Source organism: Entelurus aequoreus, linkage group LG09 (assembly GCF_033978785.1).
Source record: "Entelurus aequoreus isolate RoL-2023_Sb linkage group LG09, RoL_Eaeq_v1.1, whole genome shotgun sequence".
NCBI classification, from domain to species: domain Eukaryota; kingdom Metazoa; phylum Chordata; class Actinopteri; order Syngnathiformes; family Syngnathidae; genus Entelurus; species Entelurus aequoreus.
In genome coordinates, this window is record NC_084739.1 from 54,852,431 (window position 1) to 54,873,402 (window position 20,972).

Here is a 20,972-nt window from a genome sequence, read left to right on the forward strand (position 1 = left end):
ATATCCTGCTGAAAACGTCTCGGTATGATGACGCCTGCACTTGACGTCACGGATTGTAGAGGACATTTTGGGACAGCATGGTGGCCAGCTATTAAGTCGTCTGTTTTCATCGCAAAATTCCACAGTATTCTGGACATCTGTGTTGGTGAATCTTTTGCAATTTGTTCAATGAACAATGGAGACAGCAAAGAAGAAAGCTGTAGGTGGGAAGCGGTGTATTGCGGCAGGTGTTGTGCCGGATAACGCACCCCCGCCGTAGAATGCACCCCCTGACTGTTGTGTCGGATAACACAGCCGGTGTTTCATTGTTTACATTCCCGAAAGATGACAGTCAAGCTTTACCATTGGCCTGTGGAGAACTGGGACAACAGAGACTCTTACCAGGAGGACTTTGAGTTGGATACGCAGACGCGGTACCGTGAGTACGCAGCTGCGGCTTCCAAACATTTGATCGCTTGCCCGTACGTGCATGCCGCTATGTGCATGTCATGTACGTAACTTTGGGAACTTTGGGGAAATATATGTGGTGTATGAACTTTGGGGAGGTGAACGGTACTTTGGGCTGTGGGATTGAGTGTGATGTGCAGGTGTTTGAGTTGTATTGGCGGGTTATATGGACGGGAGGGGGGAGGTGTTTGTTATACGAGAGTAATTTGTGGCATATTAAATATAAGCCTGGTTGTGTTGTGGCTAATAGAGTATATATACAGTATGTCTTGTGTTTATTTACTGTTTTAGTCATTCTAAATATAAATATTCTGAATATCAGGCCCCACCCGCCTCTCACAGCATCTTCCCTATCTGAATCGCTCCCACTGCCCTTTAGTCCTTCACTCTCATTTTCCTCATCCACAAATATTTCATCCTCGCTCAAATTAATGGGAAAATCGTCGCTTTCTCGGTCCGAATCGCTCTCGCTGCTGGTGGCCATGATTGTAAACAATGTGCGGATGTGAGGAGCTCCACAACCTGTGACGTCACACGCATATCGTCTGCTACTTCCGGTATAGGCAAGGCTTTTTTATCAGCGACCAAAAGTTGCGAACTTTATCGTCGATGTTCTCTACTAGATCCTTTCAGCATTATGTATTGATACATATTGATATATAATGTATATCCATCCATCCATCCATCTTCTTCCGCTTATCCGAGGTCGGGTCGCGGGGGCAGCAGCCTAAGCAGGGAAGCCCAGACTTCCCTCTCCCCAGCCACTTCGTCTAGCTCTTCCCGGGGGATCCCGAGGCGTTCTCAGGCCAGCCGGGAGACATAGTCTTCCCAACGTGTCCTGGGTCTTCCCCGTGGCCTCCTACTGGTCGGACGTGCCCTAAACACCTCCCTAGGGAGGCGTTCGGGTGGCATCCTGACCAGATGCCTAAACCACCTCATCTGGCTCCTCTCGATGTGGAGGAGCAGTGGCTTTACTTTGAGCTCCTCCGGATGACAGAGCTTCTCACCCTATCTCTAAGGGAGAGACCCGCCACCCGGCGGAGGAAACTCATTTCGGCCGCTTGTACCCGTGATCTTGTCCTTTCGGTCATAACCCAAAGCTCATGACCATAGGTGAGGATGGGAACGTAGATCGACCGGTAAATTGAGAGCTTTGCCTTGCGGCTCAGCTCCTTCTTCACCACAACGGGCCGATACAGCGCCCGCATTACTGAAGACGCCGCACCGATCCGCCTGTCGATCTCACGATCCACTCTTCCTTCACTCGTGAACAAGACTCCGAGGTACTTGAACTCCTCCACTTGGGGCAAGATCTCCTCCCCAACCCGGAGATGGCACTCCACCCTTTTCCGGGCGAGAACCATGGACTCGGACTTGGAGGTGCTGATTCTCATCCCAGTCGCTTCACACTCAGCTGCGAACCGATCCAGTGAGAGCTGAAGATCCTGGCCAGATGAAGCCATCAGGACCACATCATCTGCAAAAAGCAGAGACCTAATCCCGCAGCCACCAAACCGGATCCCCTCAACGCCTTGACTGCGCCTAGAAATTCTGTCCATAAAAGTTATGAACAGAATCGGTGACAAAGGGCAGCCTTGGCGGAGTCCAACCCTCACTGGAAACGTGTCCGACTTACTGCCGGCAATGCGGACCAAGCTCTGACACTGATCATACAGGGAGCGGACCGCCACAATCAGACAGTCCGATACCCCATACTCTCTGAGCACTCCCCACAGGACTTCCCGAGGGACACGGTCGAATGCCTTTTCCAAGTCCACAAAGCACATGTAGACTGGTTGGGCAAACTCCCATGCACCCTCAAGGACCCTGTCGAGAGTATAGAGCTGGTCCACAGTTCCACGACCAGGACGAAAACCACACTGTTCCTCCTGAATCTGAGGTTCGACTATCCGGCGTAGCCTCCTCTCCAGTACACCTGAATAGACCTTACCGGGAAGGCTGAGGAGTGTGATCCCCCGATAGTTAGAACACACCCTCGGGTTCCCCTTTTTAAAGAGAGGAACCACCACCCCGGTCTGCCAATCCAGAGGTACCGCCCCCGATGTCCACGCGATGCTGCAGAGTCTTGTCAACCAAGACAGCCCCACAGCATCCAGAGCCTTAAGGAACTCCGGGCGGATCTCATCCATCCCCGGGGCCCTGCCACCGAGGAGCTTTTTAACTACCTCAGCAACCTCAGCCCCAGAAATAGGAGAGCCCACCACAGATTCCCCAGGTACTGCTTCCTCATAGGAAGACGTGTTGGTGGGATTGAGGAGGTCTTCGAAGTATTCCCTCCACCGATCCACAACATCCGCAGTCGAGGTCAGCAGAACACCATCCTCACCATACATGGTGTTGATAGTGCACTGTTTCCCCTTCCTGAGGCGGCGGATGGTGGTCCAGAATCGCTTCGAAGCCGTCCGGAAGTCGTTTTCCATGGCTTCCCCGAACTCCTCCCATGTCTGAGTTTTTGCCTCCGCGACCGCTGAAGCCGCATACCGCTTGGCCTGTCGGTACCTGTCCGCTGCCTCAGGAGTCCTATAAGCCAAAAGAACCCGATAGGACTCCTTCTTCAGCTTGACGGCATCCCTCACCGCCGGTGTCCACCAACGGGTTCTAGGATTACCGCCACGACAGGCACCAACTACTTTGCGGCCACAGCTCCAATCAGCCGCCTCGACAATAGAGGTGCGGAACATGGTCCACTCGGACTCAATGTCCAGCACCTCCCTCGTGACATGTTCAAAGTTCTTCCGGAGGTGGGAATTGAAACTCTCTCTGACAGGAGACTCTGCCAGACGTTCCCAGCAAACCCTCACAATGCGTTTGGGCCTGCCAGGTCTGCCCGGCATCCTCCCCCACCATCGCAGCCAACTCACCACCAGGTGGTGATCGGTAGAAAGCTCCGCCCCTCTCTTCACCCGAGTGTCCAAAACAGGCTGCAAATCCGATGACACAACTACAAAGTCGATCATGGAACGGCGGCCCAGGGTGTCCTGGTGCCAAGTGCACATATGGACACCCTTATGCTTGAACATGGTGTTCGTTATGGACAATCCGTGACGGGCACAAAAGTCCAAAAACAACACACCACTCGGGTTCAGATCCGGGCGGCCATTCTTACCAATCACGCCTCTCCAGGTTTCACTGTCGTTGCCAATATGAGCGTTGAAGTCCCCCAGTAGAACGAGGGAATCACCCGGGGGAGCACCCTCAAGTACTCCCTCGAGTGAATCCAAAAAGGGTGGGTACTCTGAGCTGTTGTTTGGCGCGTAAGCGCAAACAACAGTCAGGACAATTCCCCCCACCCGAAGGCGGAGGGAAGCTACCCTCTCGTCCACCGGGTTGAACTCCAACATGCAGGTTCTGAGCCGGGGGGCAACAAGAATTGCCACCCCAGCCCGTCGCCTCTCACTGCCGGCAACGCCAGAGTGGAAGAGAGTCCATCCCCTCTCGAGAGAACTGGTTCCAGAGCCCTTGCTGTGCGTCGAAGTGAGTCCGACTATGGGAGGGAAGCTACCCTCTCGTCCACCGGGTTGAACTCCAACATGCAGGTTCTGAGCCGGGGGGCAACAAGAATTGCCACCCCAGCCCGTCGCCTCTCACTGCCGGCAACGCCAGAGTGGAAGAGAGTCCATCCCCTCTCGAGAGAACTGGTTCCAGAGCCCTTGCTGTGCGTCGAAGTGAGTCCGACTATGTCTAGCCGGAACTTCTCCACCTCGCGCACTAGCTCAGGCTCCTTCCCCCCCAGCGAGGTGACGTTCCACGTCCCAAGAGCTAGCTTCTGTAGCCGAGGATCGGACCGCCAGGTGCCCTGCCTTCGGCTGCCGCCCAGCTCACATTGCACCTGCTATGGGTGGTAAGCCCATTGGAATATATATAATATAATGTATATATTGTGTTTTTTATGTTGATTTGATAAAAAAATTTTTTAAAAATTATTGTGTGGCCAATCGGTACCGGTCCGCGGCCCGGTGGTTGGGGACCACTGGTTTAGTGGACATAAAACAATGGCTAAGCGATAACTCGCTGTAGCTTAATGCAGATAAAATAGAAACACTGGTTATTGCACCTGATGATTTCCTTCTAGTGATTTAACAGTGCTTGGGTGACTTGGGCCAGTCGCTAAGCCAAGCCTTAGAAACTTGGGAGTTATCTTTGACAAGGACATGACATCCATGCAGCAATGTAAGCAGCTGGTGAGAAACTGCTTCTTTCAACTAAGGAACATTTCTAAACTTAGGAAAATGGTGTCACAGAATGTTTTGGAACTTGTCATTCACTACTGTTCCAGTTTGTTTTCATGTCTGAACAAGAAGAAGTTCTCTCCTTGGCAATTTGTGCTAACCTCTGCAGCGAGAATTCTGACCCAAACAAATAGGAGGACCCATATATCCCCTATTCTAAAATAACTACATTGGCTGCCAGTGTCCTATGGGAGCAAGTTCAAAATTCTGGTTTTAGTTTTCAGAGCCTTGCATGGCTCCGGCTCCTTCTGTGATCTGATCCAGCCTTGTACCCGGCTCAAGCTCTGAGGTCTGTGGATCAGAATCTGCTGAAGGTTCCCCACATTTGTTTTTGGATTAGAGGGGACCATCTTTCCAGGCTGTTTCTACCATGCTTTGGAACCATTTTCCGCCCTCAATGCGCTCTATTGACTCTGTTGACACCATCAAAAGCAAACTCATTTATTTGTTCAGGCTTTTAATTAGCTACCCCTAGGCTGCTGTTGTTTTTTATATTGTTTTTATATTATTTCATTCAGTGTTTTTTATATAGTTTTTTTATATTGATTTTGTATTGTCTCTTACATTAATACATATATTTTAGCCTTTTATATTGTGGGAAATGTCTAATATTTTAACTGTGCTGTTAAGCACTATGTGTTTTTTTTCTATGAAAAATATATAAATAAACAAATGTTACTTACTTACTGACTTAATATATTCCCTTTTCAGCAAAAATTTGCTGAATTTTGACAAACTATTTTAAGGAAAGCATTTAATTTGTGGAAAAACGCCAAAACTTTTTTACGCAGAAAACAAACCTCATTTACACTAAATTAGTAAGTATTCATTTACAAGTATGTTATAGTAAGACTTTTTAATAAACAAATGTTACTTAGTGACTTAATATATTCCCTTTTCAGCACAAATTGGCTGAATTTTGACAAACTATTTTAAGTAAAGCATTTTATTTGTGGAAAAACGCCAAAACTTTTTCATGCAGAAAACAAACCATTTACACTAAATTAGTATGTATTAATTTACAAGTATGTTATAGTAAGTAGTACTTTTAATGTCAGCATAATCAACACTTGCATTGAATTTTAGCCTTCTGTGGCAAGCTTCAGTCTTACAGGAAATGGTCAGAAGCAAAGTCTTTTATTTGCTATTCAGGACTTATCCGTACGGCACAAATGATAATCAACTCCAACCACAAGCTCTCTCACAGGGTAATCAACACAAACACACCACATCCTTAAAGCAAGAGGAGCTTTGTCTCAGCAAATTTCCTTTAATTCTTTATTATCACATAAAACAACCTCTATTTTAGGGGGAGGAGTGAGCTTTTGTAGCACACACTTAAGTGACTAGACAGCAGCTAAGCCAGACTTAATTAGTGTGTTAAAAATAGACAATTTACAGGCATCTCAATTACTTGGCACAATTCCTGGTGCCCCCTGTGTGGTTGTGTTTTGTAAGACATGTTAGCATACAGTTTAAAGGGGGAACTGCACTTTTTTTTTGGAATGTTGCCTATCGTTCACAATCATTATGAGACAAGAAGACGAAAGGTTGTTTTTTATTTGCATTCTAACATGTAAAAATCGGCTTATTCTTGGTAGTTAGCAATGCAGGTAATGGGAGCAATCAATTCTACATCTAAATCACTTTCAAAATGCATTAAAAAGCTCACCAATACTTCACTTACGTTCCGCAACCTGTATAATGACCAAATCGTAGCAATATTGTTATTGTTAGAGCAAACACTGAGGAACTCTTTTTCTATCGTAGTAACACATCGGCGTGCTTCAGGATTAGACTTAGACTTAGACTTAGACAAACTTTAATGATCCACAAGGGAAATTGTTCAACACAGTAGCTCAGTTACAATGATGGAAAGTGTAAGGATGGAAAGTACAATGCAGGTATAAATAGACTAATATAGCGATAAAAAAATCTAACATATATAATAATAATAATGGATTAGATTTATATCGCGCTTTTTCGATTGTTAGATACTCAAAGCGCTCACAGAGAAGTGGGAACCCATCATTCACTCACACCTGGTGGTGGTAAGCTACATTTGTAGCCACAGCTGCCCTGGGGTAGACTGACGGAAGCGAGGCTGCCAGTTTGCGCCTACGGCCCCTCCGACCACCAACTACCATTCATTCATCATTCATTTCACCGGTGTGAGCGGCACCGGGGGCAAAGGGTGAAGTGTCCTGCCCAAGGACACAACGGCAGCGATTTTTGGATGGTAAGAGGCGGGGAGCGAACCTGCAACCCTCAGGTTTCTGGCACGGTTGCTCTACCCACTACGCCACGCCGCACATACATAATATGTGTACAAAATAATATATATACAGATATATTATGTCTATAACATATATACAATATATACCAATGACCATGTACAATATTACAGTATATACAGTATACAGTATGTGACAGCAGCAGCATAAAATAGAGAGAGATCCAGCAGGAAATAGAAAATAGACATTATAAACAAAGAGAAGTAGCTAACATGTCAGGTAATAGGCAGATGTCATCTATTGCTGTATGGCGAGTGATTATACAGCTGGATGGAGTGTGGAATGAAGGAGTTCTTGAATCGCACAGTGCGGGAAGGAAGTTGAAGGAGCCTGTTGGAGTATGAGCTCCGCTGTCCCTTAATTGTCAGGTGGAGTGGGTGGGCAGGATTGTCCATGATGGCGAGCAGTTTGCCAAGTGTCCTCCTGTCCCTCACTGACACAAATGCCTCCACCTGCGTGCCAATAGTTTGGCCGGCTTTCCGGATCAGTTTATCAATTCGGTTTGAGTCCCTTTTGCTGGTGCTGCTCGCCCAACCAACCACTGCAAAGTACAGTGAACTGGCCACAACAGACTGATAAAATATCTCTAACAGCTTGCTTCACACATTAAAGGACCTAAGCTTCCTCAGGAAAAAGAGTCTGCTCATGCCCTTCTTGTAAACAGCTTTGCAGTTGTCCTTCCAGTCCAGTCTGCTGTTCAAGTGGACTCCCAGGTACTTGTACTGCTCCACTACTGCCACTTCCCGGCCCTGGATCTTGATGGGCTCCACCGGGGTCACTCTCTTCCTGAAGTCGATGACCAGCTCCTTGGTCTTGTCCACATTAAGGACCAGATGGTTCGCCTGAGACCACTCCACAAAGTCAGCGATCAGTGTCCTGTACTCCAATTCCCGTCCCTCTCTGATACACCCGACCACAGCAGAGTCGTCAGAGTATTTCTGCAGGTGGCAGGACCTGGAACTATACTGGAAGTCTGAGGTGTACAGGGTGAACAGGAAAGGAGACAGGACGGTCCCCTGTGGAGCACCTACACGGCGTGGCGAAGTTGGTAGAGTGGCTGTGCCAGAAATCGGAGTGTTGCTGGTTACTGGGGTTCAATTCCCACCTTCTGCCTTCCTAGTCACGTCCGTTGTGTCCTTGGGCAAGACACTTCACCCTTTGCCTCTGATGGCTGCTGGTTAGCGCCTTGCATGGCAGCTCCCGCCATCAGTGTGTGAATGTGTGTGTGAATGGGTAAATGTGGAAATACTGTCAAAGCGCTTTGAGTACCTTGAAGGTAGAAAAGCGCTCTACAAGTATAACCCATTTATCATTTATTTATTTACACCACTGACCACAGTATCCGACAGGGAGCTTCCCAGTCGCACAAACTGGGGCCTGTCAGAAAAGTAATCAGTGATCCAGGAGACAATGGATGAACTGACACCCATCCTGAGCAACTTGTCACTCATCAGAATTGGCTGAATGGAGTTAAAGGCACTGGAGAAATCAAAAAACTTGATCCTCACAGTGCCCCTCCCACCATCCAGGTGAGAGTGAGCATGATGCAGCAGGTTAGCCGTAAAAGTTAACTAGGGTGAGAGACAGGGGCGCCGCTAGGGATTTTGGGCCCCATGAAAATAATCTTTACAGGGCCCCCTGTATTATAATTTCATCATCATTAGGGGCCTCTCTGGGCCCCCCTCCATCATGGGCCCCAAGAATCTGTCTCCTTTACCCCCCCTTTTCGGCGCCCCTGGTGAGAGATGAGCTGGCTTCTAGGTCAACAGGAAACGCGTTTGAGTTTGTAATACACAACACAGTGCGGTAAGACACTAATCTGTACTGACTGAAAAACATGGACAACCATATTAGAGAAACTGTAAAGTATCAGCCCGCATTTCATATTTTGTTTGTCTACAGCAGGGGTCACCAACCTTTTTGAAACCAAGGGCTACTTCTTGGGTACTGATTGCTGGGAAGGGTTACCAGTTAGATACACACTTAAATAAATTGCCAGAAGTATCCAATTTGCTCAATTTACCTTTAACTCTGTTATTATTAATAATTAATTATATTTATCTTTGTGGAAACACTGATCATCTTAATGATTTATCACAATAAATATATATAGAAACAAATAAATATCAATATGCAACACTTTATTTTTATATTTTCTCTAAGTGCACATTTTTCAAATTGAACATTTTCAAATGATCACTTCTAAGACAGTCTTGTGAAATCACAATATCCCATTTTAACTAGCTAGCCACTAACATTTTTTTTTAACAAATCATGAATTACTTTGCACCATGTTTGTACAAATAATAACTCATGTAAAATACAAAAGTAAACTCTCAAATTTTTAAATCATGTCACACTTTGAACTGGACACCAAATCTGTTATCTGTTTCTTTGTCAGTTAGTGGGAAGCCTGGCATTGCATGCTGTTAACTAGTGTGTTGTACTCTGGTGTGTAACTTGACACTGCAACTCTGAGTGAGTCTTGCAGATGTGCATCAGTGAGGCGTGTTCTGTGTTTGTTCTTGATGAAGTTCATGTCAGAAAAGGCTGATTCACAAAGATAAGATTTTTCCTCATTGTTTGCGGAACCTTCTTAATCTTTTGGACATATTTTCACAGCAATCTGGCCTTAAGCTTAATTATGATAAATGTAAAATGTTAAGGATCGGAAATCTAAAGGGAACGTCCTTTCGAATGGAATGCAAAGTGCCTGTTTTGTGGACAGATGGACCAGTTAACATACTTGGTGTTGTCCCAGAAAATCTGGAAGATCTAGGCTCAGTAAATTATGATAATCGACTAAGAAAGCTGGACAAAATTATGCAATTATGGAAAGGGAAATCCCTAACCTTGTATGGTAAAATGTCTATTGCCAACTCGTTAATTATTCCTCAATTTATTTATTTGTTTTTGTCATTACCAGCTCCATCACAAAACTTTTTTAAGATTTATGAGCGGAGGGTCTTCGATTTTGTCTGGAACGGCAAACCAGAAAAGATTAAAAGAAAGGTTTTGTACAAAGAGTATGAATATGGGGGCCGGAACTTCTCAACCTTGAAGCTATGTGTCTGTCTTTAAAAGCATCAATTGTTCCAAAGATGTATTTAAACATTGAGTGGTACACAAATGTCCTGTTGGACAAAAAACATGTACTGTATCAAAAGAAATTGTATCCTTTTTTACAAGTGATCCCCTCCCAGAGAGTCTGCTGGGAAACATGGCGGGGTTCATAAAGGAAACAATCCACTCATAGTGGTGTTTTCAATTTTATGTGCCAGAAAAAAGAGACAATATTTTGCAGCAGTTAATATGGATGAACTCTAATATTGTAATAGATGGAAAGCCTTTTTTTTTGGAAAAATGTGTTTGAAAGAGGAATCATTTTTGTCAATGATATTATCAATGAGAATGGTAAAATTATGAAGTATAATGAATTTAAAACTATGTATGGTGATGCTTGCTCAAGCTTTTCATTTTATCAACTAACTGGAGTAATTGGGAAAAGATGGAAACAAATAATTAATTATGGAACTACTAAATTATTAGTTTGTAAACCTCTAATAAGAAATTCTAGTTGGCAAAAAGGAACTAAAATAAATAGAAAAAGATATAATTTTTATTTAATAAAGAAATCTTTGAAGGCTGCCTCATACAACACAAATGAAAAATGGGAGGACTTTTTTGACTGCCCGTTGCCATGGGATGCCATATTTAAACTAATCTATAAAACCACTATCGATGTGCAAAATCGTTATTTTCAAATTAAAATTATTTATAACTTCTTACCCACAGGGAAAATGTTAAAATTATGGAATATGACAGAGTCAGATGATTGCCGATTTTGTTGTCAGGAGCCTGAATCCACCCTGCATTTGTTTTGGTATTGTCATATTGTGTCTTTGTTTTGGGTGGAAGTTGAAAAAATGTGTTTAAGGATTGGTTTGTTTATGATGCTTAATGTGGTTTCTGTTATTTTAGGAGAGTTCATTGACAATCCTGATTTAGTCAATTTAATTATAGTACTCTGTAAAATGTTTATTTTTAAGGCCAAAAACAGATATTCACTTAGTATTACTTTCTTTAAAACATTTATTCAGTATTTTCTAACTTTAGAAAGTTACATGGTTGAAAACGATAATGATGCCAAAAAACATTAAAAAAAAGATGAGAAGTCCTCAAAGGCTTATTTTGAAAGTATAATTATGTTTATAGATTATATGATATCTGTTGTTGTGTTCCCTAATTTGAGTGCCCTGGACATAATCTGGACTGTACATAAATGCTTATTTTGAAAATGTAATTTTGTTTATAAATTATATGCAATCTGTTGTGTTCCCTAATTTTTTTCTGTGTACATGAATGAAGGTGTGTGTTGCTGAGTCCGACTTGAACATTATCTGGACTGGGCCTGGTTTAAAAAACCCTTTAAACAAATCTAATTTCATTGACAACCTGGTCTGTTGAAGATAAGGCCCTTTTTTTAAAAATAAAATAAAATAAGATGAATAAATAAAAAACATTTTCTTGGATAAAAAAGAAAGTAAAACAATATAAAAATAATTACATAAAAAATAGTAATTAATGAAAATGTTAGTGGACCAGCAGCCTATACAATCATGTGTGCTTCAGGGACTGTGTCCCTTGCAGATGTGTTGTCTTCATCATCTTCATCTTCAACCGCTTATCCGGAATCGGGTCGCGGGGACAACAGCTCCAGCAAAGAACCCCAGACTTCCCTCTCCAGAGCAACATTTGCGACTTCCTCCTGGGGAATCCCGAAGCGTTCCCAGGCCATAGAGGAGATGTAATCCCCCCATCTGGTCCTTGGCCTGCCGCGGGGCCTCCTCCCAGTGGGACGTGCAACGAGGACCTCCCTAGGGAGACGCTCGTGAGGCATCCGCACGAGATGCCCGAACCACCTAAGCTGGCTCCTTTCCAAGCGAAGGAGCAGCGGCTCTACTCCGAGTCTCTCTCGGGTGACTGCACTTCTCACCCTATCTCTAAGGGAGATGCCAGCCACCCTTCTGAGGAAACTCATTTCGGCCGCTTGTATCCGCGATCTTATTCTTTCGGTCATTACCCACACTTCATGACCATAGGTGAGAGTAGGAATGTAGATAGCTCGGTAGACCGAGAGCTTTGCCTTCTGGCTCAGCTCCCGTTTCGTCACAACAGTGCGGCAGAGAGACTGCAATACTGCCCCAGCTGCTCCGATTCTCCGGCTGATTTCCTTCTCCATCTTTCCCTCACTCGTGAACAAGACCCCGAGATACTTAAACTCCTCCACCTGGGACAGAGTCCTGTCCCCTACCCGGACTGTACAAACCATCGGTTTCCTGCTGAGAACCATGGCCTCAGATTTGGAGATGCTGATCCTCATTCCAGCCGCTGAACACTCGGCTGCGAACCGATCCAGTGAGAGCTGAAGGTCACGAACCGAAGGTGCCATCAGGACCACATCATCTGCAAACAGCAGTGACGCAACCTTTAGCCCCCCGAGACGTATACCCTCTCCGCCATGGCCACGACTCCGCCTAGAAATCCTGTCCATGAAAATCACAAACAGGATAGGTGACAGGGCGCAGCCCTGGCGGAGACCAACCCCCACTGGAAACGGATCCGACTTACATCCAAGCACCCGGACACAACTCTCGCTTTGGTTGTACAGAGATTGGATGGCCCTCAGCAGGGTTCCCCTCACTCCGTACTCCCTCAGCACCTCCCACAAGATCTCCCGAGGGACGCGGTCATACGCCTTCTCCAAATCCACAAAACACATATAGACTGGATAGGCATACTCCCAGGCCCTCTCCAGGATTCCCGCAAGCGTAAAGAGTTGGTCAGTTGTTCCACGACCAGGACGGAATCCACATTGCTCCTCTTGAATCTGAGGTTCGACTATCGGCCGGACCCTCCTTTCCAGTACCTTGGCGTAAACTTTCCCAGGGAGGCTGAGTAGTGTGATACCCCTGTAATTATCACACACCCTCTGGTCCCCCTTTTTGAAAAGGGGAACCACCACCCCAGTCTTCCACTCCCTCGGCACTGTCCCAGACTTCCACGCAATGTTAAAAAGGCGTATCAACCAAGACAGCCCATCAACACCCAGAGCCTTCAGCATTTCTGGACGGATCTCGTCAACCCCCGGAGCTTTGCCACTGTGGAGTTGTCTAACTACCTCAGTGACTTCACTCCGAGAGATCGACGTCGATCCCCCATCATCCTCAGGCCCTGCTCCTATCAGGGAGGGTGTGTCTGATGTATTTGGGTTCAGGAGTTCCTCAAAGTGCTCTTTCCAACGCCCTACGACTTCCTCACTTGAAGTCAGCAAAGTCCCATCCTTGCCGTACACAGCTTGGATGGTTCCCTGCTTCCCCCTCCTGAGGTGCCGTATGGTCTTCCAGAACAGCTTTGGTGCCGCCCGATAGTCCTTCTCCATGGATTCCCCGAACTGCTCCCACACCCTCTGCTTAGCCTTGTCCACAGCCACGGCCGCTGCCCTTCGGGCCCGTCGGTACCTTGCAACTGCCTCCGGAGTCCCGCGGGATAACATACCCCGGTAGGACTCCTTCTTCAGTCGGACGGCTTCCCTGACCACCACTGTCCACCAGGGTGTTCGAGGGTTACCGCCCCTTGAGGCACCTAAGACCTTCTGGCCACAGCTCGCAGCTGCAGCTTTAGCAATAGAGGCTTTGAACATTGCCCATTCCTGTTCAATGTCCCCAACCTCCACAGGGATGGCAGAGAAGTCCCGCCGGAGGTGGGAGTTGAAGTCCTTCCGGACAGAGGACTCCTCCAAACGTTCCCAGTTCACCCGCACTACACGCTTGGGTTTGCCAGGTCTGTCCAGATGTTTCCCCCACCATCTAACCCAACTCACCACCAGATGGTGATCAGTTGACAGTTCAGCCCCTCTCTTCACCCGAGTGTCCAAAACATACGGCCTCAGATCAGCTGATACGATTACAAAATCGATCATTGATCTTTGGCCTAGGGTGCTCTGGTACCAGGTACACCTATGAGCATCCTTATGCTTGAACATGGTGTTTGTTATCGCAAGTCCGTGACTAGCACAGAAGTCCAATAACAATCCACCACTCAGGTTCAGATCAGGGAGACCGTTCCTCCCAATCACGGCAGTCCAAGTATCACTGTCATTGCCCACGTGCGCGTTGAAGTCCCCCAGCAAGACTATGGAATCCCCTGCCGGCGCCCCATACAGGACCCCATGCAAGGTATCCAAGAAGGCTGAATACTCTGAACTCCTGTTTGGTGCGTATGCACAAACAACAGTCAGAGTTTTCCCCCCTCCAACCCTAAGGCGAAGGGAGGCGACCCTCTTGTCCACTGGGGTGAACTCCAACGTACAGGCACTCAGCCGGGGACTCGTGAGTATCCCCACACCCGCCTGTGCCCTCACACCCTGAGCAACTCCAGAAGTGAACAAGGTCCATCCCTTGTCCAGGAGTGTGGTTTCAGAGCCCTTGCTATGCGTAGAGGTAAGCCCCACCAGATCCAACCGGTAGCGCTCCACCTCTCGCACCAGCTCAGGCTCCTTCCCCACCAGCGTAGAGACGTTCCACGTCCCGAAAGTCAGCCTCTGCTGCCCCGAATTGGTCCGTCCGGAGCCTCCACTTTCACTGCCATCCACTTGGCAGCGCACCCGACCCCACTGGTTCCGACCGCGGGTGGTGGGCCCACGTGGCAGAGAAGATGGTGTGTCCACGTAGCTTCTTCGGGCTGTGCCCGGCCGGGCTCCGTGGCAAGCCCGGCCACCAGGCGCTCGCTGACGAGCCCTACCTCCGGGCCTAGCTCCGGAGGAGGGCCCCGGGCTTCCTCCGGGCCGGGTAACGCATCCTCTTTTAGTGTAGTTCATGGGGGGTATCGTAACCCTGATGGGGGGGGGCATTCGGGTGCTACACCTTGCCCAAGGGTGACCCGGAACTATGTAAGGCAGGGGCGTTCAACTCCCTGAGGCTTAATACAAGCCCACATACCGGGTGTGTGGGTTGTGTTCCCACAACATGTCTATGTTGTGGGAACCAGAATATTGGTAGCAGAAAGAAATAACCCCTTTTGTGTGAGTGGGTGTGGATGAGTGTGCATGGGGGGGGGGGGGGGGGGGGGGTTGTTTGGGTTGATGCACTGATTGAAAGTGTATCTTGTGTTTTTTCTATGTAGATTTAATTTTTAAAAAAAAAAAATTTTTTTTTTTTTAGAACAGGCCCGCAGGCGACTCATCTGGTCCTTACGGGCGACCTGGTGCCCGCGGGCACCGCGTTGGTGACCCCTGGTCTACAGCATGATACACGCGTGACGTGCTGCATTTATCATTATCAACATAAAGTGTAACTCAATCGATGGACAGTTGTCTCCAAATTCCACATTTGCAGCTTCGAGTCGCTTTCACCTCATTCTATCGGCTTCCGTCTGCTTCAACGTTTCACCCTCTTCTTTGTGCTTGCTTCTAAAAGCATCAGTTCATCCTTCTTTCATTTAGGTTCAAAAACATAAGGCTGTGAATCCTTATTTGTCCAAAAATAGTTGTCTTCGTTGTTTGTTATCAAGTCTGCAATGACTAGAACACACACAAGCGTTTTGTATCCGGAAGTAGGAACACAAATTGTCGGACGTGTGCTACTATGGAAACGGAAATCAATGCACGGAAGATGTCTGTCTCGGCATTGATTAAAATGATCAAAATACGGTAAATATTGAGTATATTACATATTATTATGAACGTGTCCGTTACTACATTATACCGTATATAGACTTGCAGTGTGTATACAAAACATTGATGGAGGGTATTGCAGTTGTCTTAGAGGGCTTTTAAGGCGACAATGGTGACTCCCATTAGCCAATTCTTCCGAGCGTTTATCATCTTTAAAATCCTAATAAAAAAAGGAAGTGTGTTCTTGTCTCTCATAAAGATTGTGAACAATAAACTAAATAATAAAAAAAAAAGTGCAGTTCCTATTTAGTATTCATTAGACTGGGAATGTAAAAGTATGATTTTTATATATTTAAATATATTTCTTATCACAGTTATTGATATTGTCATGGTGTTGAGTGTGTTAAAAAAACGTATACAAACACTGAAATATTTTAACCCGGTTTTATTTCTAAATTAATAAACAGACACGCAATATACATTATTGGCGGAAGAACATTGAATATTGTTCTGACTTCTTAAAGTAAGTTTTTAAATATGTTTATCTTCTTCCATTTTATTTGTAAAGGTCTTAGAGTATTTTTTCATTTGTTGCTATTTGTAATGGGTAAATACATTAATGTGTCTTGTATGCATGTTAGCATTTAGGCTAGCTAGCAATTTGTGCTCTAGCTGCTACTCCAGGAAATGAGCAATATCACCTTGAGTTTTTCCAAAGTTTGGTAATCAATCATGGTTTTACGATAATTAAAATTTTAGATGGTACTACTAACAGTAACTACACTGGTCTAAAAAGGGTCAACTCTTCTGGTACTGTTGTCCATAATGATTTTATTGCTCTTGCTTGGTCTTTAAATCACATGCTGGGTGGGGCACAGTGTGACGTGGGATACAGAGAACACTGTGAAAACTGTCAACAGTTACAATAATACCTGTAAGAACATGTATACAAAAAGAATACATTACAGTTTGAAACAAATTATATTCACCATGTTTGCTTAGTAGACCAATGGTAGGATTTACAAAAGGAAGTTCTTTCAGATTTCACTTCTCTGTTAGCACTCTTATCTCTAGACGTCCGCCATTCGGTCCCCAACGTTCCAAACGTCTAACGAATATGTTCATGTACAAACATGTTACACATACAAGCATTGAACAGGCACATACTTTTAAGTAAACCAAAATGTACAACAATTTAAAAAGCTTTTGTTGTCACAATTTAATGACTGAAATGACACAACAGTTACACTAACCTCTAGGGAATTTTAAGACAGTTTATCATTGCGACGTTATTGTTACATTTTTAAACAAATGTGCAGTTACTTATGGCAATTAGTGGCCAAGTCTAGCCTGTGTTCTTGCGAAGACGCTTCGCTTGATGGCGGCCATTACAAAATAAATAAAATCTTGCTTAAACGTTATATACATGTGCATGTCAGTCGCCTAAAGGTGTATACCAAATTTTTTGGTGATTCTATAAATTTCACGCAATCAGACTTAACGGGGTAAAACTACAAGGTTAATAACAGTGTGTTGTGTTTTAGTCAGAAAAATGACAAACACCGTAGATGTGCATGTTTTAAGTCAAACTTTCTGTGTGCATTAAAAGAATATAATATATTTTTCTCGACTATATATGACAAATGTGACAATTTGACACGAGAATGAAAATTACAGCAATGATGTTAAAACAAACACATTAAACATCAGGACACTGCTTCCATATTGATCTTCTTTTGTATCCATTTTAGGTTATTTCGGACATTTCGAGACAATAAATGTGTCTACATGCTATTGGAGGTGTGTCTTGGTGGAGAATTGTGGACTGTGCTGCGGGACATGTGAGTAAAGTGTACATTACAGTACTAAAATGTCACACGGGGGCGGGGGATTTGCAAACATTGTACAAACCTTTCGATTTACGAACCACAGATTCAATAAAAATATGCTTTAGTGTACAAACCTTATCACAATGTAAAAACGCTAAGTGATACTGTGTGTTTTTTAAGTGTTTTATTCAGCTTTTGTACAAATGTTTTTCTAGTTTCACTAGCTCACTATGAGTCTAAAGAATGCAATGGATAAGTGATGTGTGGTTTGAAACATACAGGAAGGTTCCACAGCATTGTTGACACTGCCTCCTTCCTCCTACTAAATGCTTACGATTGTGCAAATGCTGTGAACACACCAACATGTACCAGGTGATGACGCTAAAAGTTATGTTTGATCGTCTCACGGCTGCTATATATGCTATTCATCGTCTCTTTATCAATCAACTTCATTTGGTTTTGTTTTCACACTGGAAATTAGAAAAATCTCAATAAATCCTTTTGTTTTTCTAAAGCAATCATTACCGCGACTGTGTCAGTTAATAATACCGTAGGTTCGTGCCATGTTTTGAATTTGTTAAAGAAAAAGTCAAAAAATTAACCGTAGTCTTGCATTCAGCTGTGTATATAAGCAATTCAGAATCCAGCAAGACCTACAATGTACCTTTTGTTTGTTTAAGCGTAAATGAACTGCTACTTTCGCTCTATATTGACATAAAGAGGCATCAATATGCCTTTTTCTTGCCGCTACCGCCGTGTTTGTTATAGTGCCGTCACCCGACAGGATGTCATACAAATTGCATTACAGTCCCCTATGTATATGTTTGCGTGGCAACAGAGATCAACTTGGATAATGCACACGTGTATATGAACTATGGAGATGTTTTTAACACCTTATAAAAGTACCTGTGTCTGTGTACCATTATTACTAGAGGACTAAGGGAAAGGCAATGGCTAAGCATGCCCCCCACACACACACACACACACGCACACGCACACGCACACACACACACACACACACACACACACACATCTGACAGGACGACACAAGAAGCTAACCGCTAATGCTTCAAAGTAAAGTAGGGGTAATCGATCCAGATGTCAATACTATCGATACCTAGAGTACTGTCGTATTAGTTTAGAAACGGTACTGAAGTGATTAGATTAATATATTTTGTTTTTCGTGTTCTTTTTATTAAAAAATAAATAAAAAAATTACATAAAAAATATATATATATATATATATATATATATATATATATATATATATATATATATATATATATATATATATATATATATATATATATATATATATATATATATATATATATATATTTTAATGTTGTTTACAAATTCAGGGTATAAGTCTCTTTGGTACAGGAAGGCTTTGAGCGCAAAACCAAAATGATACCAAGAGTAGTTTTTGCCTTTGTTTGAGTACTAGCCACTTTTTTTATATAAAAGAAATTACAACAATACTATGCAAATACAAATACAATACAATACACATTCTACATTCAATCAGATAAGCTTTTTAAAAATGTGATATTATTTACTTTAGTTACTTGCTATTAAACATTCAAATATATTATATTTTGGCAATGTATCGAACCTGATTGGGGGCCAAAAAAAATTAGATCAGGATTGGAAGCCAAACATGTTGATTGTGACATCCCTAATTATTCAACTTAATGGAAGAGAGCAATTCAAGAAAATAATTCATATCTTAGCAAATTTATCCTAAAATGTGTAAACAACTAAATAATAACAACCTAGACTCAATCTATCAATATCATGCATCAGTGCAGCAAATTTTGATATTGGTGGCCACTGTACGGAGTACAAAACTATTCCGGAATGCAAAATGGCCGCATTATACAACTGGCCGCTAAAGACAAGCTTGATAACACTACTTTTCTCTGCGGGTACACAGATTATTACCATTATTGCAAACTCAGGTTTGACTGTACAGTATCAACATGTGTTCAATACTACAGTAGTTCAATTGATATTTTAATGATTACCAAAATGTTTTTGGTTCTTTGTTACTCTATACAAACTCCTGAAATGTGTGCCTGGACGCAGGAGGACTTTGACGGCAAAAACCATAGGATTTAACTAGGCTTGCCCGATATAGACAATATATGATAAAAATTTGGCCGAAGATAGAGCTTTTAATACTATCGTCATATCGTGATAATGCATGTTGATCAAAATGCATGTTGATCTGTCTTTGTCCCGCAAATTTGACGGCGACAAGTGAACAACCGCGTCCTCAACGCTTTGTAGCTTCCCCACTATGTTAACAGGTACATCAAATTGAGAGCCTCTGTAACCGTTTTGAAATAGTTCTATCATTAATATGCGAAATGATATATACTGTATATTGTTATTGCAAGAGGCTGTGATACATATTACAATATAGATTTTAGGCCATAATACTATACCCTGATTGGAGTCATGTAGTTTAGCTGCATGGCGCGAAAAGCGCCATTGGGATGGTAAGCGTTGATGGTCTAGCCGGGAGTTTTGAACAAGATTCTTGATGTCTGGCAGGGCCTCGTTTGCGAGTTTGGAGGTTTGGCGCTCTCTTAGGACTGTAGGTAGGAGCCCAGCTAGAACGAGCAGAAGCTCGGTGGGGGTTAGACGCAGGTATGTTGTGAGGATTCTTCAGCCGTTGTTTAGAACTACGTCCAGCGCTGCAAAATTACCCCAAGCCAAATTACCTTCCCTGCTAAATATTAGGGAAGGACTTCATCATTTTTCTTAACCCTAATCCGGTTTTATAAGTATTGAGGAGTTCCGAATTCAACCCATTTAAACCATGCGGGGTACGGGAAAGTCCTATTTATCACATGTATATGAAATGCAGTGTGTATTTGATACATTTTATGTATTCATGTAATGTACATGGTGCATTTTTGGCAGTGAGCGTCTACAACATCACCTTTTGAACTGTTTACATTCTAAAATTGTGAATCTGTGTACTATGTTTTAAATATTTGTCTTAATTGTAAGATCAACTTGCCAACGGGCTAGCAATGGAAACTAGCCATTGGGTATAATCTCACAATGTTTATTAATATGTATTGTCCCTTTAAATACAAATCTAAAAAAATCGAACTGTAGGGGTCCTGAAAGGTCGAAAATTAACCGAAAAGATGGCCTCGTCCCTGTCCTATTTGGGTACATGTTGGACCTTATGGGAAATCGGCGACCTTACAAAACCCGGGACCTTTTTTAGTTTGCCTACCGTTCTCAATCATTATGAGAAACAAGAACACACGTCTTTTTTTGTTTTTTTTACAATTTTAAAGATTAAAAAAACTTAAAAGATGCAGATGGGAGTCACAGTTGTAGCCTTCAACGCCCTCTAAAACAACTTCAAAACCCTCTAGCAAAGTTTTATATACAATGTAAGTCTATATATTAGGGTAAAAGACACTTTCATAACAATATGTAATATGTTCAATAT

General features: G+C 43.8%; 1 protein-coding gene across 2 annotated transcripts in view; it reads left to right on the forward strand.

The window, feature by feature from the left end:
• Window positions 1–20,972, forward strand: part of LOC133657516 (cGMP-dependent protein kinase 2) — a 166,862-nt gene that overhangs the window by 100,364 nt on the left and 45,526 nt on the right. For both annotated transcript variants that reach the window (XM_062058951.1, XM_062058952.1), the window contains exon 14: window positions 17,417–17,506. In XM_062058951.1, coding sequence (XP_061914935.1) covers window positions 17,417–17,506 — 90 coding nt within the window. The remainder of the gene's footprint in view (window positions 1–17,416; window positions 17,507–20,972) is intronic.